The 27,419-nt window shown below is 40.1% G+C and overlaps 3 protein-coding genes across 6 annotated transcripts; all 3 read right to left on the reverse strand.

Moving 5' to 3' along the window:
- Nucleotides 1-10,130: 10,130 nt before the first annotated feature.
- On the reverse strand, nucleotides 10,131-13,143 carry ankrd39 (ankyrin repeat domain 39). Of its 3 annotated transcripts, none has more exons than XM_058388913.1 (5): nucleotides 12,883-13,143; nucleotides 12,271-12,400; nucleotides 12,073-12,176; nucleotides 11,651-11,854; nucleotides 10,131-11,496 (listed from the first exon to the last, which is right to left on the reverse strand). In XM_058388913.1, exons 2-5 carry the CDS (start codon nucleotides 12,359-12,361, stop codon nucleotides 11,347-11,349), a joined length of 549 nt encoding a protein of 182 aa, XP_058244896.1. In that variant the 5' UTR covers nucleotides 12,362-12,400; nucleotides 12,883-13,143; the 3' UTR covers nucleotides 10,131-11,346. The 3 variants fall into 3 exon arrangements, with proteins under 3 accessions (XP_058244896.1, XP_058244897.1, XP_058244895.1); XM_058388914.1 differs by having other exon boundaries at nucleotides 13,019-13,115; XM_058388912.1 differs by having other exon boundaries at nucleotides 10,132-11,496; nucleotides 12,824-13,143.
- A 1,386-nt stretch (nucleotides 13,144-14,529) lies between these two features.
- LOC131353445 (progonadoliberin-1-like) lies at nucleotides 14,530-18,082 on the reverse strand. 2 transcript variants are annotated; one of them, XM_058390497.1, is made up of 4 exons: nucleotides 16,242-18,082; nucleotides 14,979-15,096; nucleotides 14,807-14,899; nucleotides 14,530-14,723 (listed from the first exon to the last, which is right to left on the reverse strand). In XM_058390497.1, the coding sequence occupies exons 1-4, from the start codon at nucleotides 16,310-16,312 to the stop codon at nucleotides 14,691-14,693; spliced, it is 315 nt and encodes a 104-aa protein (XP_058246480.1). In that variant the 5' UTR covers nucleotides 16,313-18,082; the 3' UTR covers nucleotides 14,530-14,690. The 2 variants fall into 2 exon arrangements, with proteins under 2 accessions (XP_058246480.1, XP_058246479.1); XM_058390496.1 differs by having other exon boundaries at nucleotides 14,979-15,104.
- A 1,024-nt stretch (nucleotides 18,083-19,106) lies between these two features.
- Nucleotides 19,107-27,064, reverse strand: kctd9a (potassium channel tetramerization domain containing 9a). The gene is made up of 12 exons (XM_058390495.1): nucleotides 26,898-27,064; nucleotides 26,164-26,285; nucleotides 25,997-26,040; nucleotides 25,765-25,861; nucleotides 24,178-24,236; nucleotides 23,963-24,091; nucleotides 22,841-22,908; nucleotides 22,658-22,753; nucleotides 22,423-22,572; nucleotides 21,247-21,352; nucleotides 20,796-20,929; nucleotides 19,107-19,900 (listed from the first exon to the last, which is right to left on the reverse strand). The coding sequence occupies exons 1-12, from the start codon at nucleotides 26,943-26,945 to the stop codon at nucleotides 19,784-19,786; spliced, it is 1,170 nt and encodes a 389-aa protein (XP_058246478.1). The 5' UTR covers nucleotides 26,946-27,064; the 3' UTR covers nucleotides 19,107-19,783.
- Between the last annotated feature and the right edge of the window lie 355 nt (nucleotides 27,065-27,419).

Consider the following 27,419-nt stretch of genomic DNA (forward strand, 5'->3'; position numbering starts at 1 on the left):
AACATATAGAAAAATGTATTATGAATAAAACAGAATAGAAAAGAGTGTGTACAGTGTAAACAGGAAGCATAGCATGAGCAAAAGATTTACTTAGTCTAAATTGGTGTGTGTGTGTGTGTGTGGTAGGAATGTGCAGACCCTCTTGTGTCCTCATTCGGTAGCCGGATTGCCCTAGGGTCAAAACTCCTCTCGAGTCTCTCTGTGTTGGTCCCCGGGATCCTGTAGCGCTTCCCTGATAAGAGCACTACAGTGGCAAAATAACAAATCTTGAAAGAAAATAACGAATCCGGAAACAAAATATTAAATACAAAAACACAGTAATACATCAGAAAAAATATATAAAATAATAATAATAATAATAATAATAATAATAATAATAATAATAATAATAATAATAACAAACCAGAAAAACATATAAAAAATAATAACAAATCAGAAAAAAATAACAAATAATAAAAAAAACTAATCTGAAAACAAAATAACAAATCAGAAAAAAATAACAAAACCAAAAAACACAATAACAAAAAAAACAAAAAAAAAAACAATAACAAATCAGAAAAAAGAAGATATCTGAAAACAAAATAACAAAACCAAAAACAAAATAACAAATAAAAAAAACAAAACAAAACCAAAAACAAAATAACAAATAAAAAAATAACAAATCAGAACAAAATAACAAATCCTAAAACACAATAACAAATATAATAAAAAAAACAAAACCAAAAACAAATTTACAAATCAGAAAACACAAAACAAATTCCAAAATAAAATAACAAATCAAAAAAACATGAGCTTTCCGGTTTGTCTAAATTGTTGTGTTTAAATTTTGTTATTTTGTTTTAAAATTTGTTATTTTGTCTTGCACTTCTCGGCCACCGTAGAGCACTGAGAAGACACTGTGTCCAGGATGGTGAAAGTTTTTCACAATTTCACTGGCTCTGGTCCTGTGCTCTAATCACAACAAGAAAGCTGAATATTTCTATGTCCTGTGAATATTAAAAATTAACATTCCAAGAACGTTATATTTCGGGTGAATATAAAGTAAGGAGAATGTTAAAAGAATTGTTTTGGTAACCTTTAAATAACATTATTATAAAAACTGGACATTTTAACATACTTGGAATATTAAAAATTAGGAGAACGTTGTGAGAAACGTTTTGGTAACCTTTAAATAACGTTAGAATAACAACAATAAAACGGGTCATTTTAATGTTTCATAAACATTTCAAAACAATATTTCCACAACCAAATGTCACTAAGATGTTTGCGGTTATAATAGATTCAGATGGTTAGATCTTTGATCTAGAGTTTTACAGTAACCACTAGAAACGTGAAGAAATGTAGAAAAATTGAACATCAAAAATATTTGAAATGTCTAGAGAAAAAATTTTTGGTACCTGGCTGTTTCGCCATCTACTACCACACTAATATCCTGTTCTACCTCCAGAATCTACCACAGCTGTTGAATCCAAATAACCCAGAGTCTAATGTTGACTTTATTTATTTATTTATTTATTTATTTATTTATTTATTGAAGGTACCTCCTTTGTCTGTCCGCACGTCTCATAAATCATTGGGACGACAAGAGACTTTAAATCAGAAAGTTGATTGAATTACTCGTTCTTCTAACTCCACCCTAACACACACACACACACACACACACACTTCCCTTCCTCCTCTACCTTTTTTATCTCCTAGTGCCAATGAACCAGTGATCACGGATTAGCATTACGTAATGCAGGACAGCTCTTCTGGAGGAGGCTGGATCTTTGAAGGGCCAGCTTCTGGAGTGCACACTTACCAAATTAAGCCTGCATCAAAGAAAAAACAAGCCAAACACAAAGGAACATGCCAGGCGAGCAGACGAACAGGGCACGTACACGATAAAGGGCACGGAAATATGAAATAGTCTATGTGTACCAGGTCCTTTCCAGTAGTTACTGAATTGTAGTTGAATTCTCGAATCTGACTGGTTAGAAGTGGTTGAGTGTTTATAGTGATAGTGTATTTCCAAGCAACTTGCGTGACAGACTAATAAAAACATTAAAATAATGCTGTTATATAACAATGAAAAATATATATAACTGCTAGAGCTTTCTGTAAGGAGATTTTTAGCTAAAATGTCCGGAAGGAGTCTCCAGTGTCAGGGTTGTGTTGTTACCGCCTAAACAAAGGGTCCTGGTGTTTCAGATACTTTCTAAGCTGTAGAATTGAAAATTTTATTGCAAAATAATCCAAAAACAAAATAACAAATCCAAAAACAAAACAATCCAAAACTAAAATAATCCAAAAACAAAATAACCAATCAGAAAAAAAACAAAGTAACAAATCTGAAAACAAAATAATCCAAAAACAAAATAACAAATCAGAAAAAGCAAAATAACAAATCTGAAAACAAAATAATCCGAAAACAAAATAACAAATCAGAAAAAGCAAAATAACAAATCTGAAAACAAAATAATCCAAAAACAAAATAACAAATCAGAAAAAGCAAAATAACAAATCTGAAAACAAAATAATCCAAAAACAAAATAATCCAAAAACAAAATGATAAATCCCAAAACAAAATAATCCCAAAACAAAATAACCAATACAAAAACAAATACAAAAACAGAATAATCCAAAAACAAAATAACAAATCAGAAAAAGCAAAATAACAAATCTGAAAACAAAATAATCCAAAAACAAAATAACAAATCAGAAAAAGCAAAATAACAAATCTGAAAACAAAATAATCCAAAAACAAAATAATCCAAAAACAAAATGATAAATCCCAAAACAAAATAATCCCAAAACAAAATAACCAATACAAAAACAAATACAAAAACAGAATAATCCAAAAACAAAATAACAAATCAGAAAAAGCAAAATAACAAATCTGAAAACAAAATAATCCAAAAACAAAATAACAAATCAGAAAAAGCAAAATAACAAATCTGAAAACAAAATAATCCAAAAACAAAATAACAAATCAGAAAAAGCAAAATAACAAATCTGAAAACAAAATAATCCAAAAACAAAATAATCCAAAAACAAAATGATAAATCCCAAAACAAAATAATCCCAAAACAAAATAACCAATACAAAAACAAATACAAAAACAGAATAATCCAAAAACAAAATAACAAATCAGAAAAAGCAAAATAACAAATCTGAAAACAAAATAATCCAAAAACAAAATAACAAATCAGAAAAAGCAAAATAACAAATCTGAAAACAAAATAATCCAAAAACAAAATAATCCAAAAACAAAATGATAAATCCCAAAACAAAATAATCCCAAAACAAAATAACCAATACAAAAACAAATACAAAAACAGAATAATCCAAAAACAAAATAACAAATCAGAAAAAGCAAAATAACAAATCTGAAAACAAAATAATCCAAAAACAAAATAACAAATCAGAAAAAGCAAAATAACAAATCTGAAAACAAAATAATCCGAAAACAAAATAACAAATCAGAAAAAGCAAAATAACAAATCTGAAAACAAAATAATCCAAAAACAAAATAATCCAAAAACAAAATGATAAATCCCAAAACAAAATAATCCCAAAACAAAATAACCAATACAAAAACAAATACAAAAACAGAATAATACAAAAACAAAATAACAATAAAGCTGTTATAACACGTGATAAAAGGACAAACCTGACTATGGAATCTTCCACACTGTTAAATGTAACTATAAATGGATAAAATATGCTGTGATATAATTCAGATCAGTTCAGTTTTATTCATAAAATGCTTTTAACAATGGACATTTTCAGCAAGCAGCAGTAAAGGAATATAAAAATCCGGAATATAAATAATAAAATTTTGAATTTAAATTTCTTTTTTTTATCGCTAATAAACAAGCCAGTGACAATGATGGCAAGGAAAAACGTTCCCCTGAAAGTACGCATCAGAAGAATAAACCTACAGGATGTTTTATATAGAAAAATAATCTACTTCTGATTACGGTGAATAGCTTTATACCATCCCATTGTTGATTAATTCCATTATTAGCATGCCCCCAAGTGGATGGTGGTAGCTCAAGTGGTTAAGGCTCTGGGTCGTTGACCAAAAGATAAGGTTCAAGCCCCAGCGCTGCCCCTGTTGCAACCCACCCTGCTCCAGGGGTGCTGCATCATGGCTGACCCTACGCTCTGACCCCAACCCCCAAGGATAGGATATGCGAAGAAAGCATTTCACTGTGCAGTAATGTATATGTGACAAATAAAGAAAACTTAAGTGTGTTATTGTATCATCTGTAGCCTTCTTTAACATATAATGCACTGTTTTACTGTCAGAGATTCCAGAGCTCCTGAGTTACTATCACTTCCAAAGTCATGACTTTTTACCTTTCTGAGTGTGGGTGGGTGTGTTTACTTTTGCATGCTCGGTTCTTCCTACAACTATATTGCAATTGCTGAAAACTTCATCAGATAACTTCATCAGATTGGATCCGGATAGAAGCCGGACATTCTGTTGAACAAAGGTAAAAGGTAGACCTGCGGAGTGCATGCTAGTATTTCCATCAAATATAGACACGCTTAAAACCCAGTTGATGAAACATCTGCTGTCAGTTAAGTTTCGCTTGAAAACAGCTGAAGGATGGATTTCCTGGACTTGTCATCTAAACGCTTTTCCATTTCGAACAAAAATTCCAAAATAGAAGGTTCCTGTGACTCAACCATCCATCCGTCTCCTACTCTGTTTTTGTGATCTGGCGGTGGTATTAGTGCTGAGCTAGCTCTGGCATGGTAAATATCCTGCCCAGTTCATGAGCCTGACCAACAACACTCGCTCTGTGCTCTGTCTTCTTTCTACCCGACTACCAGCGACCGCAGTCAAGTCTCAGAAAAGGGTTTTCGGGGCCGTCTCCAAAACCAAACCGTCTGTTTTCTGAGAGCTCTGGTGAAACTGAGGTTCATTATGAAGGAAGTGGATGGTGGAAAGTTTCCCTGTTTTTCCAAATAAATCTTATTGAACCCGGGAGAATTCGCATTCCTGCGTCTGTGGTATTTCTCTGTCTGTGTTCGCGACTGAAACAAATTTAAGTACAGACGAAAGTGGTGGTTGAACTTGTTCTGAATTGACGAGCCTGAGGGATTCGTTTCTCTATTCTTAACACGGCGAAGTTTCACTCTTTTTGTATTTTCTGAAGTAAAAAGCACCAAAATGAAGTTTATATGTAGCAGTAAGAATAAATACGGCTGGCAGCAGCGATCTGAGGGGTCCAAGCACTTTTATTTTTGCATCCCTTATTATCCAGTTTTCTCTCGATGCTTATAATATGAAATGAAAGCTGATTGGTTGATCATGAGAAACCCTGAACACTTCTTAATCCATTTTTAGTTATATTTAATGTTCTGGATTGTTAGAAAATAAGCCAGGTGTTGTTGTTGCTTACTTTATAGTAGCTACAAACAAAAGTTTAAACGTAACTCCGCCCCAACCTTTGGGCACGGCCTGAAAAAAGTTCCAGCTGTTTGAAAAGCGTAAGCTCCGCCCACAAGAATGTTTTTGAATATGATTGAGGTTCAAGACTTAAGTAGGTACTAGGACTTAAGTACTTAAGAAGAGTAGGGTTTGAATGTTTCGCAAATGGTCTTCAATTTTAATGGGAAGGGCTAATTGGCTTAAAGCCTCTTTTCCCCCTAGGTGGTCGATGTGTGTGATGTTTAGCAGTGTTTCCACGGTGACCAGCATGTGCTTAGATGGATGGATCAGTCAAGTTTCTTGATAAAGTAATAAGAAGAACTCTGTTTTTTTTTTTTGTGTTTTTTTTTGCAGGATGTGAATCTCCGAGTCAGAATACAGACAAAGCCTTCTTGTGGCAAACCGCAATCCATTTTTGTTCTTATCCCAGAATCTTCCAGAAAGAAACTTTTTTTTTTTTTTTTTAATTCAAAGTACTGGCTCTGGTCCTGGATGACAAGGAAAGCTTCATTCCTGGGTCTTTTAACTGGGGCTGCTTTAAAAGCAAGCTGCCAGAGTCATTTACCACTTCAAAGAGCAAGATACGCTCCCATTTAACACACACACACACACACATACACACAATATCAAAAAAAATTATAATAAGCAGGCCCCTTTTCCCCTTTTTAGGTCTCTCTTTACTTTACTTCAGAGGTGCATGGGGTTTTTATTAGTGACTTTCTGGCAAAAGCTGAGCAGCAGAAAGTCTCTCCAAGTAAGTGCTGTTCCTCACATCAGGCAGGCGGCCATATTTCTGCTCTAATGCTGCCGGTGCCATCTGAAACAAATCAGCTAGGCCGCTGTTGTATATTAGGCTGCAGGGATATGATGGCATATAGGCAGGAAGGCATACACACACACACACACACACACTCAGACAGAGACAGGAAGCAATGCCTGGTGCCTGCATTTCCCATGACCCACCTGTAATGCGATTAACTAGGAAGACATCTGTGTTAAGCTTGTTGTCGTTTAAAGACGCCGCAGAACGAACAGCACATGGGATACGAGAGTTAGCAAACGCTAACACAAACTTTCTTTTTTTTTTTTTTTTGGTCTCTTGTGTACAAATCCACACATATCCAAAAGCGCAATGGAAATGCTGTTCCCCACCCTGGGTATTGCGTAGCGTCAGCTGCAATAAGCTCCAGATGGAAGCTGGATTTACTCCAGGCAGTACTGTGGATGTGGTGAAGAAAGATACACACACAGAGACACACACACACTTAACACAGCCTTATGGCTATAACAGTGGGTCCAGAACACAAACAAGAGCAGGATGTATGACATATACGTCTAGCCTAAGGGACAGGAATACGTGAGAAATCAATACAAATGACCTGTCGCAAAAGGAAAACCGTCAGTATTTGAATGAGTTACCGATGTGTTTGTCCAGGACTGATGTGTGTGACAGTTTATGTGAAGGAAACAGCACCCAAGACATTAAAAACCTCCTCCTCTGTGGCTTCCGGTCGCCTCCTCTGATTTCTGTTCCTGACCTGAAAGAGCTGCTCAGTCTTAACCCTGATGATTTTGTCAGCTAGGCAGGGACAGGTACGCTAAACATCCGCCCTGCACCACAGCTCTGAAAGCCATATTGTGTAATAAGTCGTAAGAGTCTGGACTGCGGTCAGGAAAACCTTCCTCAGAATTGCTAATTTTGCAAAGAAGGTGCTTTTTAGATACATTTGGGAATAAATATTATGGTACAGGAACTTGGACATGCTAGGTGGCACTATTACTCACGTTATAGGGGTCCAAGCACTTTTCACATCGTTACCCACAACCAACGAGACCACAAAACAAACATGGTCTAGTTTTATAACAACATAAAAACATAATATCATACAGCCAAAGAGTACAGATTTCCAACAAGGATGTTTTCAAGATGCTTAGCTAGGGTTGAAATCGAACCTTGAAGAATTTTTTTGAGGTTATCTTGTACAGGATCTCTCTGGCTGTTATCTCAGGCAAATGGAGAGATGACAGGTCAGAGGGCTGAAAATAATGATATACCTATTCTACGCGGACAAATATAGAACACAAATTATAATCTAAGGTAGCGTGTGTAATCAGGTCTGTGAGCGTTGCCATTTTTACTCAGGATGTGTCCGGTGATGCAGACATAAATGGGGCGAGCAATGTGTGTGGTTAGTGGTGATGCTTACTTTGGGTTAAAAGTAAGAGGTGGAAATAGCTCCTGTGGTGTGGTGTGAAGCAAGGAAGAGTGGAGCGTTGTTTTTGTCTCTTTAATAGCACCTCATTTTCTTTTACCAGTTTGCTTGTTTTAATGTGTGTGGCGATGACTTTTCGAAAATAGCCGGGCCAATAATGCCGCGTAGGAGGAACAAAGCGAGGGCGAAGCAAATAAACTCTTTCCACTCGATCTTTATTGGTTATTCAGATCCCTTCACCAATAAAGTCTGACTGCAACAGTTTTAAGAGCTTTTCTACTTTTAGCCTTTATGTTCCGAGAGTCAGTGTGAGGTGAAAATGCTTCTTCCCTACTCATGTGTAATGTCTGAAATGATTTGTCGCCGCTTCTAAATTTGTGGCTAGTACTTAAATTGATTCACATTTGGGGTTTTCGACCCTCATACGTGACAGTAAAGTGCATAACCTTCTGTTTCCCATGGGAAAGTAGTGACTTCCCAGAATCAACCCTGCGTGCTGTTCCTGCAAAAACAATTAGCTGAATGACCGGTGGGGTGTTCGTCTCTGCCAGAAGTGTGTACTACTAAAGGACTTAACAGACTACAGACCTCGCTACTGCGCAACACATGCACATTGAAAATCGACAGAGGACATGACAGGAATGTAGAAGTTTTGGCTTAGAAAAGATGGCAGTTCGTTTATTCCACCATTTTGTGAATTCTGTAATATTCATGTGGCTGATTCGTTTTAGACCTACTTTAAGTCACCGAGAAGAACTGCTTTCCTTCAGTTTAGTTTTTTGGAGTCAGAGAATGCCAAGTGGACCAAAACCACTCATTCATCTTCAAAAACCATTGTATCCGTGGTGGTTGTGGTGGATCTGGAGCCTATCCCGGGAACGAGGCTGGGATAGAATCGCCAATTTACCTACCAGCATGTTTTTGGGAGGTGGGAGAAAACTGGAGGTACCAGAGGAAACCCACAGGGATACTAGGGAAACATTAAGTGCGATTAAGTGTCCAGGACTGTGAAGACAGTTGTCCAACACTACCCAATGCATCACACTAAAAACACGAGGCATGGAGTGATAGTATTACATATAAGCAGATATATGAAATCTTGCTTTATCTCCACACTCTCTGCACATGCAGCTGTGATACCTTACCCAGGGACAGGTTAGTGCAAGTCAGATTGCGCTGGGGATGAGGGCTTTCTTGGAAATTCTTCATGGACCAGTGGGTACAATCATTCTTCAAGGACCAGTAAATTAGCCAAAAAGGCATCTGCAGAGAACTGGACCCCAGTTTGCTCAGCTCTCTAAACAGGACCCTGGTGCAAGTCCCTCTTCCTTGCAAACAGGATTTCTTCTGCACAGATTTCTTCATTTTTCTGCACAGCTTATTCTACAGAGGGAACTTGAAGCCTCTGAAGGGGACCTAGAGCCTACACCAGGGGATTCAGGCTTTAATGGATGGGGTACCAAGACTATCTGAGGGCACAATCTCACCATACAAACAATTTAGAGGCTCCAGTCAGCCTGCAACACATCTTTGGAGTTGGGGAGGAAACCCAGAGGAACCCCCCAAACATTTGGAGAACATACAAACTCCAACACTGGAGGGGCGAGGCAAATAATCTAAGCACTAGGGGCAACTGTGCCCCCCTACATTGGTGACACAAATTCTTTAATATTGATCTGTCTTGGGTGGAATGGCGGGGCAGGGAATAGCATTGCCTCTTTACAGCTCTAGAGTTCCTGGTCCAATCCAGAGCTCAGGTTACTGCCGGTGTCTTCAAGGTTCCTCCTCCGAGTTCTCTGGTTTTCTACCGTCTCCCAACAGTAGGTGGACTGTTGACTCTAAATTGTGAAAGAGTATGGAAATGTGGGTGCACACGCTGTCCTGGGATACTGGCATCCCATCCAAGGTGTACTCCCACCCCACCTCCCAGCTCACTCAGATCCACTGTGACCAGAATAAAGATGGTCCTGAAGATGAATACAGCTTGAGGTCAGCTAGAAAGGTCCCATTGGACAGATTTCATAATAACATAATTTACCAATGAACACTGATATCAGGAAAACAGGGAAACTGCATAAAACACTGCAAATGATGACGATGTTAACAAATAAGCATCGTATTTTTATCCAGCACATGGAGCCCAGTTCTACTTAATATTCATTGTCTGCCTGCTCACAAGTTCACTGAATTCATTGTTGTGCCCTGAGCGTTCTTCAGCCTTCTGAATGCTGACCCATGCTCCATGGCGACAACAACCGTTCGCAAACAGCCTTTTATACACAATATCCATCAATGTGTAAACATAATGCACCCTCTGTCAGAATCAATGACGTAACAAGACAGATGGGTTCAAGGAGAAGGCATGGCCATTCATTGTCTGATTTTAGAAACTCAATGAGGTGAAGAAAACAGATCAGACTAGATAAGCTCAACAGAGCAGTATTGGAGAGATTCATGGCTTAAAGAAAACAATCTTAACTGATCGAAGTTTTATTGTTATCATAAACCAATAGTATTTATGGCAAAAACCTGCATTATTTCTTAAGATTCCTGTCAAATTTTTTAATCACAACAGGGCTTATAAATGTAAAATAATACCTTTCTGTGTAGAATAGCGATTGTTTGGTATATTAGAAAATACTGTATTACTTTAATGAACAGATTTATTGATATGTCCAGAGTGTAAAGGGCTAGAAATGTACTTCCTCCTTCGTATTTGGATGAACCTGATACATCAAGCTTCGGTAATGTCGTGAGTCTTTTACAATGGAATTCAGATGTTTAGAAATGCAGCTGTAGTTTTTTAATAGTTAGAACTCTTAAAATGATTCAGATGATTCATGATGGGGAAGAACGGAAATGATCAGGACTTCACAGAAGCTCTGAGCTGGCCAATGGTGCCCTCTGCTGACAGCTTGGACACTAATACGTGTGGCATTACAATCCTGTCAGTAGAATGTGGCAATGAATGTGTGACTTATAAGTTTAGTGACTTTGGAGTAAGTCACATCCTGTCTAAGTTGAACATCCTATATCATCACAAACATTTCAGCTGCTTCGAGACATAATTCATCTCAAACCACTCTCATGTTTCTAGCACTTAGGATAAACTGTATCAGCAGAACAAACAGGAGGATTCTGGAGTTAAGGAAGCAAGTATAAATAATGATGAGGATGGAGATAAAGATGGTGAAAGGGATAATGGCAGAGTTAGGAATAAGGCTGAGGATGGAAATAAGGGCAGGGATGAGAATTTTGATCAAGATGGGATTAAGGATGGAGTACAGATAGGGATGAGGATGGGAACAGGCTGAAAATGAGGATGGATATGAGCATGAGGATGCGGGGATGGGGGTCTAAAAGGGAGATGAGAATAAGGCTGGGGTGAGAATGGAGGTGAAGATAGGGATGTTGATGAAAATGGGTTGAAAATAGAGATAAGGATGAGGATGGAGATGAGAATGGAGTTGGGAATGGGAATAGGGATGAGGGTGGAAATGATCTTAAAGATGATGATGGTGATAAGGATGGATGGATGGAAGATGGGGATATGGATGAGGAAGGAAATGAAGATGAGGGTGTAGATGGCCTTGGGGATGATGACGGTGATGTGGATGAGGATAGATGGCGCAGCAAAGACTTCCAAAATCTGTACAGAGTCCTTTAGCTTATTCAGCACTTTCAGAGGTTCGAAGCTCCTTCAAGGAATCATTGTGGAGGCTCGAGTAACTCTAAGAAGGTCTTGTGGTCTGGGCTGAGATCCACAGGTAATCGTGATTTTTTATCTTTCATGGTTTTCAGCACAGGATATCTGCTCACTAACAGCACACATGTCTCCAGATGGCCCTGCTCAGCAGCCTGTACACAAATCACACACACACAAATATATAAAACAATTGAACTGCCTGTACATTAAACATTAGCATAGATTTTAGTCTAAGATGTTCTGCTTGTCTGGAAGCAAACCTCTGGTTATTTGCATCCCCACCATAGACATTGTATAACGTTTTACCTTATGCAGAGGAGTCGAGCCATCATCATCGGTTAAGCTAGGATCAGCTCTGTGGTTCAGCAGCAGCTTGACTATGCTGATGTGGCCGCAGTACGCGGCTCTGTGCAGAGCGGTGGCGCCACCGTGTGTCTGAGAATTGGCACAGGCGCCATGATCCAGGAGAAGCTCACACACTGACTGGTGAGCTGCTCGACTGGCGTAGTGCTGCAACACAGATCAGTAGTGTGTTAATGCACTTTTGCTGAATTGCCCTCAACAGTGGCCACTTGCAAGAAAAGCAAAGTAGACTAGCTCTTCTTTAGTCCTTTAGGTTTGAACATCAACATGCAAACTGTTTATGAAAATGGAATAAGGAAGAAGACAACAAAAGATATTGACCAAAAACAACATTTAAGATGATACAAAAGCGGTTTATTGCTGACCAAAGCGGTGTATCCAGCCTGGTCCTTCATGTTCGGATCTGTTCCTTTTTTCAAAAACGTCTGGACTCTCTCCAAATCGCCATCCAGAGCTGCTGACCATATGCCTGTGGGAAAAAAAAATGCATGCCCATGTGTGATAATATCAGTAATGGTAAATCAGAAAGCTGCATAGAAGAGATAAAAGGGTTTAAACGTTACCTCTTTCAAAGTCCATTTCATCTAGAGATTGATGGACGCTTGGGGTCGAGCGGTGAGCACTACAGGAGCACTGACTCTCATGGGAGGCCATGCTGAATACTTTAACTGAGCTCTTTTGCTGTTAAAAACCCTGGATTGATTTAGGAATATAATGGGATGAGTGATGAGTCAGGGGTTTCAGTTATGAGACATGTACAGAATATGAAAACAGCATTTTCTTGTATTCAAAAGGTGATCAAAATGACATGGGGCGTGGTCACACTGATCAAGGGGGCGTGGTCACACGAGTGACAGCTGCCAAACCGGGAATTAACTCTATCTCGTTTGAGGAGGCAATTATGAAGCAATGTTTTCATTAAACCAACAAACAAATCAAATATTATACAAATGCCACAGTCCACTATATAAAAACAGGAAGTGCCACCCTTGAGTGTGTTTTTGCTCCCCATTTTGCCCCTACAGTGACTAAAAGCCTGGGCACACTACTTATAAGACACGAAAGAAAGTTTTGAATGAAAACTTGATAGTATACGCTAGAAAATGGTTCAGTTACCTTTCACAAATGCAAATCTTTATGAATTACTTAAGTCATCATGCTCTATTAGTTTTTACCTAACGACAAGTTACTTGACCCATCTTGCACGTGCAGCCAGAAGTCGTTAGCATAGCTCACTATAACTATAACTTTGCACCTAATCAGCAACCTAGCTAATTTCCAAAACTGAAATTTAACCGACTTTATTGTTACCTCTGCCGGTCAGAAGCGTATATATATTTTAAATGAATTTAAATCGACCCAGTTCCTGTAGAAAATATCTTTCACTGGACCGGCGCAAGTCAACAAACCAAGGGTCAATCACGATTGACCTGTTACGTCCTACGTCAGAGCACTACATAGGGAGAAATGTAATCAGTTGTGTGCCCTATGTAGTGCACTATATTAGAAAAGAAGAAGGCGTTTGGAATTCAACCTCTTCCGGAGAGAAACTCACGGCTGTTTCATATTAAGCAAAATAAAAGTTTCCAAAATAAAAGCTTCATTAATCTGACATAATAATAATAATAATAATAATAATAATAATAATAATAATAATAACAATTTATATTATATATTTTTTAGAATATAAATATAGTTATATTCTATTATTAATAATATTACTATTAATAATAGGTGAAGTGCTGACATTTTTTTTTACTTATTAAAGAACAATGGGTCATACTATAATGAAACCCTAGCTTCAGTTGCAATCTTATCTTTTTTCATGTGGTGTATGTCAGCACACAGCTTTTGAGCTTAAGTCACTGTTTCCTAAACATTTTCTTTAATTTTTTGCTTTCCACAGTCCTGTGTTCACTGTACTTTTGCTACCCTTTTTAACAATTTTACAATATTTGCAGGCAAATATAAAACTGATTCCCTAATTCAGAGTTTCAAGCAGTTGGCAGGATACAACCACAAGCCATCACGTTGTTGTAAAATGAATCTGAGAGGAAAAGGTACAACAAATTGCCATCCTTGGCCTCACGCTATTCCGGAACATTCTGATTACTGTGTGGTTTTAATAATAAGACAAAATGGCACATTTTATGGCCTGAGCCAGCAATTTATTAGTATCCCTTGGAGCTGTAAATGAATTAAAAAGCTTTTCCACACTTATCTGTGGCGTTTTGACCTGATCTAGTGGTCTCTTTCTGCAAAACAGGCTACCCATTCACAGAGTCCACCATGTACACGACTTCTCCTGTACCTAAAGGTTTATAGAGCAACACTGTCAGCCTTGCTTAATCTAAACAAACACACTACATTCAGGTCAAATTTCATCCTCTGCAGTTTCTGCCCTCAGATTCTGTTTTATAGATACTAATAATTTTTTGAAGAAACATTCAAACTGAGACTAATTTTCCTTTTTAGGCCCAGTTTATTAGACTTTAATTAGATCCCTTAGGTCTCAGAGCTTTAAATGAGGACTCGAACCACCTCAAATTTGGACTTATGCTTTAGAGTAAAAGTTAAGTTTTCTTTATTTGTCACATATACATTACAGCACAGTGAAATTCTTTCTTCGCATATCCCATCCTTGGGGGTTGGGGTCAGAGCACAGGGTCAGCCATGATGCAGCACCCCTGGAGCAGGGTGGGTTGGTGGCAGCTTGGCAGTGCTAGGGCTTGAACCCCGATCTACCGGGCAATTACTCGATTACCTGCTGGTGCATCACAGCCGTGCTGATATTCACAACAACGGTACTCTTGCACATGTGGTCTTACTCAATTATCACATATTTTATTAACACTATCATGTCTTATTGAACAGATACATGAATAACAATGTGCTAGTTAAAAGCAGTCTGTAAATTTGTGTAATACAAAACAACACACAAAATAAAGGCGAAGCATTTTACTGAAGATCTTGACCAGTTCTGTTATTGTCCAGTTTCTCGCTCAGCAACACGGCTCTATAAAACAAGAACAAAGATAAACAAGACACTGGCTTGAATTAGTCTGTTTATAAGCACAAAGAAAACTAGGAACTGCGCACCAGCAGATCTTTCAGTCTGTAGATTTTATTCCGAGGTGAAGCGTCTGCATAATCGCACACGTAACTGGAGGACCTCGGCATTTCCTCAACAGTCTGAAACAAAACGTTACACATTTTTAAAGGGAATAGTTTAGCATTTAGTTCAGACACTGTTTTGTTTACTAGACGTTACCTCCTGCATGGCTGCACGCTTTCCTCCGGGATTGAGGCCATGAGACCAGTGCTGAGCGCTCACCTGCAGCACCACCACACACACCACCATCCACCAGAGCGCTCGCTTTACACACATCCTGAACACCTAAGGAAGCAAAGACAGCTTTCATACTTGCTTTAGGCAAAAAATGTAATGAAAGTTGAGCAGATTCAGTATCTGTGGCGAGTCAGAAGCCTGTCTTAAAGCATGAAAACCCTGAAACTGCACAGAACTGAGCTACACTCACAGAGCACTAATAATAAGGTAAGATAAGGAATCCCATTGCTCTGTAAATGGCTTCAGTTCCTGTGATGCTTTTCTGCTCACCTCAATCGTACAGAGTGGTTATATGAGGTATTGTAGCTTCTCTGGCAGCACAAAAACATGGGGATGTGGTTAAGGTGTTGGATTACTCATTGGAAGGTTTGAGGTCCACCAAGCTGCCATTGAGCAAGACCCTTAACCCTCAGTTGTATAGATAGAGATAAATTGTAAGTTGCTCTGGATAAGGGTGTCTTCCAAATGATAGAAATGTACTGAATCTCCCAATTTTGACGGATAATGTGAACGGTACTCGAGACTGCTGGTGTGTATCTGCATGATTTTAAGCACTACACTGTTGCCACATGATTAGCTGTACCTAATAAAGTGCTCTGTGTGTCTAAATAATGATATATTACAACTTTCGTCAGCACTACTGGATACCAGTTGATCGCAGGACATGCACACATTCATATATAAATCTACATTACTGGCATTTGGCAGATGCCTTTATCCAATTTATCTCATTTAATACAACTGAGGGTTAGGGGGCCTTGCACAGGGGCCCAGCTTGGTGGACCTGGGATTTGAACTCACAACCTTCCACTCAGTAATCCAACACCTTAACCACTAAGCTACCACATCCCACACACCCAGGAGCAATTAACCAGAGCCATTCCTCCTACTGGGAGGAAACCCACATGGACATAGGGAGACCATTAGGAAATAGAGAGGCAGTTTCACAGATTCGCAGTCTCTCTATTTGCTTCTCTTTTCTCTTTCTGCCTTGTTCTCTGTGCGCCATCTCTCTCTCTCTCTCTCTCTCTCCATTTAATCCAGCTGTGACTGACACACAGTAACAGTGCACTGTCCATCTGTTCCATTACACACAGCACTGAGCTACTTCCTTCCTCTCTGAAAAACCAAACCCCAGTCTGAATACATTAACAAAAGTTAAGATTTTCCACAACTTGCACGTACCTGCTTCGATCAGTCGCACTACAGACGCTTCTTCTGCTCTTCACGGCGATGATCTCTGCAATCTGATGCATTTTCTTTCAACAGCAGGCCTCTTATAGCACTCCAGCTTCTCTCTCTCTCTCTCTCTCTCTCACACACACACACCTTTGCCCATCCCTGCACAGCAGGAGACTGAGAGCAGAATGAGAGAACACTAGAAGACTCAGACATTCCCCTGCTGAGCATCTTCACCACTTATCGTTAATCTGTTAAATCGGTAAACACCATGTGTATTAAGAGATGAGTAAGGGGGATTTAGTGAGGTCTGAGTGGCACTTCCGCTTTCAGAAGCTAAGCCCAAGATTAAAGTATTGCTGTGCATGACCACTGAAGATTAAATCTGAAATGATTTTTGAATGAGGAAATTATAACTTGGCCTTTTTTTTAAAGCTATTATATTTATACGAGTAGGTGTAGCATCCGTAATGGCGTAAATATGACTCTCATGTAGTTCGTTAGTGTAAAGATCAGGCTACAAATCTCTAAAACACTAAATAAGAGTCAGTGTTTAATTCCATCACTGAAATAAACCTACTTTTTGAATTATATATTGAATAAGATTTATATTCATAAATAATTCTGTAATAATTCTCAGTAAGACAGAAAGTACTAGTTGTTCCTATCAGTTCATCAGCTGAACATCTCCAACATCCTCCTACTTCAGCAGGTAGAGCTCAGGGATGGGAAAGCAGCACACACACACACAACCAGGATGAGTGATGGGCAGTAATGAAGTAAATGTAATTCATTACTGTATGTTTCGTTACTGAAGTAATATACACAGGTAAGGCATAACACTATGACAGGTGAAGTGAATAAGACTGATGATCTCCTCATCATGGCACCTGCTAGTGGGTGGGATATATTAGGCAGCAAGTGAACATTTTGTCCTCAAAGCCATTGCAAGGCTTCAAACAGGATGTTCTCAGAGGGAAGTGGCCACTATGCTTAGAGTGTCGCAGAGTGTCACCAGGCACAGGCATCATCGTCTTGCATGGGCCAGGGAGCATTTACACTGGACGAGGGACCAGTGGGCCTCAGTGCTGTTCTCTGATGAAAGTCGATTCACGTTGAGCAGAAATGATATTGGAGACGTCAAAGAGAGTGCTATGCATCAGCCACTGTTGTCACCATAGACGAGCCTTGGTGGTGGTGGTGGTGTTACAGTCTGGGCAGGTGTGTCTACTCAATACAGAACTGCCCTACATCTTGTGAATGGTACAGTGACAAGCCAATACTACCTGAATAACATCATTAATCCAGTCATTGTGCCCCTGCCTGAACTACACAGGCCTAATTTCATCTTCATGGACGACAATGCTCCAGCTCATCGAGGTCACATCATTAGGGAACGGCTGCTGGAGGCTGGGGTACCTCAAATGGAGTGGCCTGCACTTTCTCCAGACCTGAATCCCATAGAAAACCTGTGGGATAAGCCGAGTCGCCGTGTAGAGGCTCGTAACCCTGCACCCCAGAACCTCAATGACCTGAGGGCCGCCCTTCAAGAAGAGTGAAATGCCATGCCTCAGCAGACAATAAGTCGACTCGTGAACAGCGTGAGACGTCGTTGTCAAGCTGTAATTGATGGTCAAGGGCACATGACAAATTATTGAGACATTGACATTTTTTGTTGTGGTATACCCACCACTGTTGTTGGCTTTTGTATCAATAAATTGTTTGAGATGAGGAAATCACCATTGCATGCTTCTACTTAAATGCCCTACTTTCATGATATAATATCACTGTAGCGTGAACTTTTTACATTTTCCATAAATTTCACCCAAAAGCCAATTATCCTTAACTTTTTGTGAGTACTGTATATTGTTACTATCTTATAACACAAATTTCATAAGGAAAAGCTAACTGTTCATAAATCCTGCTATTGTACAGCTCTGAACTGTATTTACGACATGAAATGAATGCCACAAAATAAACCACACAAAAAACACAACTCGTTTGTTTATAACAGTCTGTTTATGGAAATTACGCTTCCGTGACAGTGAGCCGAGAGGAGAGGACGCCTCTTCTCTTCCACCTTACATATAAACAGCCCGCTTGCGTACATAAATAAATAGCTCGTGCCCTTTCCGTGAGGGTCTAATAAATCAGAGAAAACGCACTCACGAGTGCAAAGGTCTGCTTCAGATTGCCTTCATTTAATGAGTACCTACAATAAGAGAGAGAGAGAAAAAAAATACAGCATATAGTATATCATTAGCTTTAAATTTGTGTCAGGAATTATTTAAGCGGTCGAGTATTTGACCACGCAGCAATAATCTGGGTCGATATTATTGGACACGTGAAATGGAGGCTGTTACGTCGTACTACAACAAATAAGCGATACGTGGAAGTGCGACAGCCACACTAATGCATAGGGAAGCACTGGAGAAAGTAAAGCACCCTTTTTAACCATTTTTTGGTGACGAAAATACACAACATGAAAAATAACGAGATGGTGAGATGTTTGAGGACGAACGATCACGCGTTAAGAAAATGAAGGAATTCAAACCAGTGTCCATCTTGCTACTGGTTGGGTCACAATCATTGTGTTAGGCACGACTGCATTTTGGTTAACTTTCCATCAACATCCCCATTTCTATCTGCTGAAGCCTTCTCATGAGGATATGAAAGAAATCTATAACGTCCATCCATAAAAGTCAGTTTTGTATGGGAGGTAGATTCAAAATAAAACAAAAACAAACAAACAAACAAATCCTGTTTCCTTTTGAAGAGCGCACACAGGGAGCTAATACACACAGTTACATTGCATATGTAATCTTATAATAGTCTGATAAGCTTATCACATATATACGGTATATGAGTTGCTTGTCTTTTTAGGCATGCATATATATGATATATGATACGATATGGCGCGGAAATGCTAAAGTAAATCAGATAAAAATAAAAGGTTCCTCCTTCAGATTTCAGAGTCTAGCAATTCCAGTTATCATCAATGCAGAAACCCCTTCATATCCGTGATCAAAAAGGTTTTCCCAGGCCTCCTAAGGGGCTACCGTTTCTACCCCCAAGCCTCTGAGACCTTCGAGTTCTAAACTCAAATATAACACGTATTTGGTTGCATTCACCTTCGTGACTTCTACAACGTGGCGATAAGAAACGTATACATTCACTAAACTTCACTCGCATGGGATCCGTGTCCCCAGCCGTAATCGAAGCCTCCAGACCACACGGCAGAGCATTTAGTGCTCATACAGGAAGCAGACACTTACTGTGGGTTAAATCCAACGTAGATAGAAATAGGTAAACTAGGTTTGGTATAACAAAATTGGTCGAGATGGATAATTACGCATGTGTGTTCTGGTAATCCTACAAGAGATCTGTGCTAATTCGACACCCTGCATGTGCACTAGTGCAAGAGAGTAAAGCTGAGGGGTGAGGACATGGAATTGCCGATATTGCATATGGGTCCAATGGGAGCGTCTGACATTCGTAAGGGAGCGGCTGTGACGGGCCGCTTCGGCCGGAGAGAGACCCGTGATTGGTTATCTCACGCTCTGGGACATGTGCAGCGGCGTTAACATCTCCTCGAAGATGGCTCCCTTCACGTTTGAGCCACGCAGGTTGGCTTCTTGGAGGTCACACCCGGATAAGTCACAGTTCTGATGGGGAAACGAAACAAGGTTGCAGGATTTCAGCTATGATACCTCTATACACATGGATAAAAATACAGAGGATCCTCAGCATATGAATTGAATTTGTTCTGGAGGCGAGTTCTTAAGGCGAAAATTTGTATTGCGAAATGAATTTTCCCATAAGAAATAATGTAAATGCAGATAATCCGTTCCAGCCACCTAAAAATATGACCAATATTCCCAATACGAATCGTATGTCAACTGTACGGCTGCTTACAAAGCACTGACCCAAGCCAAGCATTCCATGTCAATGGTCCTCACCGGAAGTCGTGCCACCAAGCTTGGGCTAAAATTAGAACAAACCACCTACCCCACCAGCTAGAAGTCATCACCTAGCACCTAGTTGACTCTTTCGAAGCAGATTTCACTCACTTCAGATGGCTTTCCACTGACACAAACAAGTTTTTAACGGCTCCCGGACGTACCGGAACTTAGCTGGCATTCGGTTCGACTTGTATGTCGAAAATGCTTCTTATGCCGATGCAAATTTCTTGCAAAATTTCAATTCTAAAGGCGAAAATTCGTAAGGAAGGGTATTCATATGCCGAGGCTCCACTGTACAATACAGAGACATGTAGTCGGTATTAAAGAGTGTTAATAACTAAAGACATGTTATGTTACAAGATTTCTGTACTTAATTTGTAGAATCTATCATCCTAGAATCTTCCCTAGGGTTCTTCATAAATATCTGTCTCAGAAATATATTACATTATGAGTTATAAAATTACATCTTTTTCTACACAGCTTGTATAAGTATTCACAGATGTAGTGTAATGAATGGCCAAAGACAGGATTAGCAACAGAACTACTAACCAGCAACTTTATTTGTAAATAATTCTGATATTTCCCCACAATCCCTCACCTCTAGATCAGTGCCCGCTAGAGTTGCCCCACGCAGGTTACAATTCTTCAGCTTGGCGTTCTTCAGCGTAGCCACACGCAGGTTTATCCCCGTCATCTGACTGCCCTCCATGTCCACCCCCTTCAGATTGGCACCTATGATATAAATCAGACTAAATGATGACACTTATAATAGAACCAGTTATACCACAGCACATCTGTTTGTTTTCAGTCTTGAAGACATGTCCACAAATCACAGGACTGAATATTAATACTGCATGATGAGCATGTAGACATGATCAGGCTCTGCTGTGCTTCCTGAGGGTTTAATTGTTTGCCTCCAGAAGTTGGGAATAAAAGGAATATGACATGATTGGCTCCAAACTTTTCTAACACATGAACAGACCAGGACTCAGGACACACGGGTTGAGCTCATTTTGAAGGAAAGGTACATGCTTTAAAAAAGGATTTACCCTCCAGGTTGGCTTTGAGTCCTGAAGGATCTTCGAAATTACAGCCTCTCAGTGAGGCGCCTTCAGCATTAGAGCACAGCATCTTGACGCCCTGCAGGTTTGCACCCTGAAGAAAAAAAATCACATTGTACATTCAAGCAATTCAAGACATATGAAAGGCATTGTTAAGAGTTCAGTCCACTAAACTGAATAAATTGCAGAGAACAAACACTCAACAATTAAGCTTAGTGAATATACGGTACCCATGATGCACAGTGCATCTTTGAGATACAGAAAAACCCTGTTTTTGTGCTCTGGAAAGATGTGAATGTCTTTATGCAATCACAGAGCAAGTCATCTCAATGCAAGTGTACTGCTTCTGTCCTCTGAGACACTAGCTACTGAATTAAATAGAAAAATCAGAAAAGAATGAGAGCTACATCAATCAGGCATAACATTATGACCAGGTCATCTCATGGCACCTGTTAGTGGGTGGGATATATTAGGCAGCAAGTGAACATTTTGTCCTCGAAGTTGATGTGTTAGAAGCAGGAAAAATGGGCAAGCGTAAGGATTTGAGCGAGTTTAACAAGGGCCAAAGTGTGATGGCTAAACCACTGGATCACAGCATCTCCAAAACTGCAGCTCTTGTGGGGTGTTCCTGGTCTGCAGTGGTCAGTATCCATCTAAAGTATCCTTTAAAATCTGCTGCTAATATCTTGGTGCCACACACCACAGCACATCTTCAGGGATCTAGTGGAATCCATGCCTTGGAGGGTCAGGGCTGTATTGGCAGCAACAGGGGGACCAAGACAATATTAGGCAGTTGGTCATAATGTTATGCCTAATCAGTGTACGTAGACTCCTAAGGGTTAGGTTTTATCCTTGAGTTTAAAGATGTGATCTTTACTTACTACAATCTAAAGGTTTCTCATTAAAGGTGCAATAAACAACATTAGCCTGATACCACCTCACTCACCCTCTTCCAAGCCAAGCAGATACAATATTTAAGTTATTCCCATGCATATAATTGAAGCTTCAACCACAGGATCTATGATGGCCTGTATTCAAGATGCAAGCGGTTGGGGCTCCGTGAATGGATGAAGTCCCACATGCTTATTAATTCTTCATGATCTAAGATAAAATCTCTTAAGAGTCAGGGTGTGGCTTAAAGTTAAACCATAGTGAGATACATACGTCCAGGTTGGCCCCAGAGAGGTCGGCCCTCTCCAGGTTCGAGCAGCACAGGTTGGCACAGGTGAGGTTGCAGCGGCTCAAGTTGGCCATCTTGAAATTGATATAGCGCAGGTCCAGCCGAGACAGATCTGCCCCGCTGAAGTTCAGCCCCTGGGTGTACGCAAGAGACAGAGAGGTGGCTTAGATCGTTCTTTTTGACGGCGGTTACACACGACCTGGTGGAAATATCCTGTACCTGACAGCGCAGTTCGGACTTGGTGGGCGTGGCAAGCAGAAACCGTACAAACTCTTTCCGGGAGATTGGCGAGTGGTCCTCGGGGGGATGAGAGTTCTGTGAGGATACGAACACGTCAATACACACTCAAAGACAGGAAGTGATGAGGCTCTCCATCATTCTTGTGATAAAATATGTTTTTACCTTAATGGCAACATCTATCTGCTCAGCAAGCTGCTCAATTCCAAAGAAACGAGCTTCTTCCAGTACACCTATTACACAGACATGTTCAGAATAAATAAAACAAAACAAAACAAAAAAAAAAAAAACTCAATGCATCAACACCACCATTTAAACAGCCACCTGATGATCCTGTAGAACCTGCTCTGTACTAGTGACTATGAAGTTCAAATCCCAGGAATAATAGAGCACACCCAGCCCCTGAGGTACACTCTCAAATTCTTTCATTTCTACAGAGCAGGAACTAATTCAAAACTTCCAAAACATTTAATTTGATCTTAATATGGGGGGTGTTCTTCTTCTTGTGCCTCTTCATGATTTCTAAACCATTCACAAAGCAGCTTCTGATTGGTGTTAGCAAATGTGCTACTTAACTGTAATGGGTTTGCTAAAATATTAACCAAAAGAAAAGAGGAGAGAGAGATTTTACTGTAGCAGTATACACTGATCAGGCATAACATTATGACCACTGACAGGTGAAGTGAATAACACTGATGATCTCATCATTAGTGGGTGGGATATATTAGGCAGCAAGTGAACATTTTGTCCTCAAAGTTGATGTGTTAGAAGCAGGAAAAATGGACAAGAGTAAGGATTTGAGCGAGTTTGACAAAGGGCTAAATTGTGATGGCTAGATGACTGGATCAGAGCATCTCCAAAACTGCAGCTCTTGTGGGGTGTTCCCGGTCTGCAGTGGTCAGTATCTATAAGAATTGGTCCAAGGAAGGAACAGTGGTGAACCGGTGACAAGGTCATGGGCGGCCAAGGCTCATTGATGGACGTGGGGAGTGAAGGCTGGCCTGATCCAACAGATGAGCTACTGTTTCTCAAACTTCTGAAGAAGTTAATGCTGGTTCTGATAGAAAGGTGTCAGAATAAACAGTGCATGACGGGTCAGGGCTGTTTTTGGCAGCAAAAAGAGGGCCAACACAATATTAGGCAGGTGGACATAATGTTATGCCTGATCTGTGTATGAAGCCTTGCACTTATAGTAAAACAAATAAAAGGGAAAAAAAATCTCTAGGGAAATCCTAATATTTTAACATCCAACAAAAAGTTTATACTCTACAAGTAACCCACACCTACCTAGTAAGTTAATTCCTTCATTGACGATAAGCTGGCCATGTCGCAGGTAGTTCAGGATGGGCTCGAAGTACTCAGGACTGCGATCGATGAGGTAAGCGCCTCGGTCATCTCGCTTGTTCCCCCACACATCTACAACAGCAGGACAGAGGGAAGTACAAACACAGCTCTAAGTGTGTAAACTCTTAGAAAAGACGGAGTGTTTATGAAAGCCTTACCTTTCCCTCTAAACATGTGGGCAAGCATGCTGTCAGGCTCCTTACTCACAAGCGTACTCCTAAAGTGAGCAAAATGGATCAACACATTAACATTATTAGCAATAACCCTTAGACACTATATTAGATGTTACTCAGTGGAGGAAATGACACAGAAACACAACACTATTATTGTTCTAGTTTTAGAAGGAATCATTTTCTATCACAGGTTTGCATAAATGCACACATTCTAATGCATTATTGTTTCTATAGTAACGGCTAATTTATAGGAACTTGTAGATGGTAAATAAATTGCTCTTTAACTTAGGAAAATATATACCCAAAGACATGTGGAAGCTTTATATGAGGAGATATTTATTAAGTGTTGGTGCTTCTTAGAAATCAGAGGTAAAGCTGTGTATTTTGCCACAAACTCTTCCAAGACATGCACCATAATACACCAGGCATAACATTATGACCACCTGCCTCATATTGTGTTGGCCCCCCTATGGCTGCCAAAACAGCCCTGACCCTCGAGGCATGGACGACACTAGATCCCTGAAGGTATGCTGTGGTTTCTGACACCATGATGTTAGCATCAGATCCTTTAAGTCCTGCAAGTTGCGAGGTGGGGCCTCCATGGATCAGACTTGTTTGTCCAGCACATCCTAAAGATGCTTGGTTGGATTGAGATCTGGGGAATTTGGAGGCCAAGTCAACACCTCAAACTCGTTGTTGTGCTCATCAAACTATACTTGAACCATTTTTGCTTTGTGGCACGGAGCATTATCCTGCTGAAAGAGGCCACAGCCATCAGGGAATACTTTAGGTACCATAGGCAAGGTAGGTGGTGCGTGTCAAAGTAAAATCCACATGGATGGCAGGAGCCAAGTTTTCCCAGCAGAACATTGCCCAAAGCGTGACACTGCCTCCAGCAGCTTGCCTTCTTCCCATAGTGCATCCTGGTCCCATGTGTTCCCCAGGTAAGCAACGCACACACACACCCGGCCATCCACGTGATGTGAAACAAAATGTGATTCATCAGACCAGACTACCTTCTTCCTTTGCTCTGTGGTCCAGTGCTGATGTCCTCTGTTCCTTCCTTGGACCAATTCTTATAGATACTGACCACTGCAGACCGGAAACATCCCACAAGAGCTGCAGCTTTAGAGATGCTCTGATCCAGTCATCTAGCCATCACAATTTGTCCCTTCGTCAAACTCGCTCAAATCCTTACTCTTGTCCATTTTTCCTGCTTCTACCACATCAACTTTGAGGACAAAATGTTGACTTGCTGCCTAATATATCCCACCCACTAACAGGTGCCATGATGAGGAGATCATCAGTGTTATACTCTTCCCCCTCACTGCTCATAATGTTATGCCTGATCAGTGTATATAAGGACAAATACAAAAGTATGATGTTCTTCAATTAAAAACCATTTGACGTGGTAGAAAGGGAACAAAATGAACTTGAGGCATGCTGCTATTGGAAAATGATTAATTCTAGGTCAGTAACGGTAATTGCGCCATCCGTTGGGCTGCATCACAGCATCCTGTTGTTCCTGTAACAGCACATCCTGTCATATGCGGTTAGGAATAAACTCCGTACCGTGTGGTCGTGAAGAGCCGCCCGCCGATATTCAAGGTCAGCCAGTCGCTGTGGGAACCTATGCGATCTTCAGCAGCCTTTTCCTCACTTTGAGGATCTGAAATGTACACACACACACTCTCATATCAGGACATCAATTCCATAAATGGCACTTTTGGGGTGGTTTCAGGTTATACAAAAGGAGGAAGATGATTAACGTATCCTTTTCCCCTTTTTAATCACGACGACTTACCGACAAAGGCGTCTCCTTCCGAGACATATAACACATCATCGTCTCTGTAAAGCAAAACACACACACAGCTGACATTCAGACGATTCCTAAGCTTATAATACAGAGCAGACGATAAGACGACGGCCCTTATAACCAGCGTGGAAAAGTCTTTCGTCCAAGCTTCTTACCTAATCAAGGCGATGTCATCGATGAGGCCGCCCTTTCCATTGTACAGATTAGTGGCCCTGATTCCCAGTTTATTGCTGGCAACGGATAAAAGATCAGACAGAGTCCCATACACTGCTACAACCTGTGGAAAGGAGAAAAGCCTTCAGTCTGAGCTGCACAAACACACTTAAATCTCAGGGATTTCACCCAAATCGTCCTTATCCTTGAAGTCATTATAGTACTTAGTATAAGAAGCATGCATTAAGGCGTATCCCATATATTGCTATGGTAACGTGAATTTCGGGCAACGTGTGTTGAAATCTCGCGAGATTTCATGAAACAGGCTCTTGTCTATAGTTAGCTACCTAACAGGTATGAATCAGACAAAAACAAAGGGCAGGCATGTGTGTACCTTTTATTGGTTTAATTCGGAAGACTCTGGAGACATTTTTGGAGTCGTTCTAGAAAAGGCACGCGCACTGATTAGGCTAACAGGCTTTATCATCATCATCATCATCATTAACACATGATAGGCAGTTAGCCATTGAATGTGCCAGTACTTTAGGCAGTGTTTAGCGTATAATTTTTTTCCCAAATGGACGAAATGGAAAATTAACAGTATTCATTTACAGCCATAATATGGACAGAAAAGCCGATGTCTCCATTATAAATAACACACAGAGGTGCTAGCTTAGCCACGCTAACTACTCTTAACACACCGCTTAGAATGAACTGAAACTTCGAGCTAACTCACCTTGCCGTTTTTGGAGGACCCATTGACAAAAAGCGTAACCCTTCGCATTATTCACGTGAAAATATAATACTTTACAAGACGCCAGACTATTCTATATCAACTGTATAAGTTCACTACTGCAAACTCATCCCTGTTACAGAGACGAGGGGGGAAAAAACTCAACCTATATTGTATTCCGATTACGAAGCGCTTGTCCAATCAGAGCGCCGGCATTGTTACCAACGTAAACGATGCACCAATCACAATGCACCATCAAGGTGCCGGACGTGCTGAGCCGACCAATCAGACACAATTGTGGTCTAACTTCACTCGTGAAGAATTTTGCAAGGGAAATAGTTTATTCTGAGTGTGGGAGTGGTTGGTTCTAATGGGAACTGACTGAGGAGCGTGGGAGAAGAACTTCACAATACGATCTAGTTACTTAATAAACTGAGAATAATTAGAAATAATAAGCCTGGATGAAGCGAGGCGCCTTTAAGAGAACATTCTCAAGTTGAATGACAGTGAATGAAGTGAATCATA

This window comes from Hemibagrus wyckioides, linkage group LG05 (genome assembly GCF_019097595.1).
Source record: "Hemibagrus wyckioides isolate EC202008001 linkage group LG05, SWU_Hwy_1.0, whole genome shotgun sequence".
Lineage (NCBI taxonomy): Eukaryota > Metazoa > Chordata > Actinopteri > Siluriformes > Bagridae > Hemibagrus > Hemibagrus wyckioides.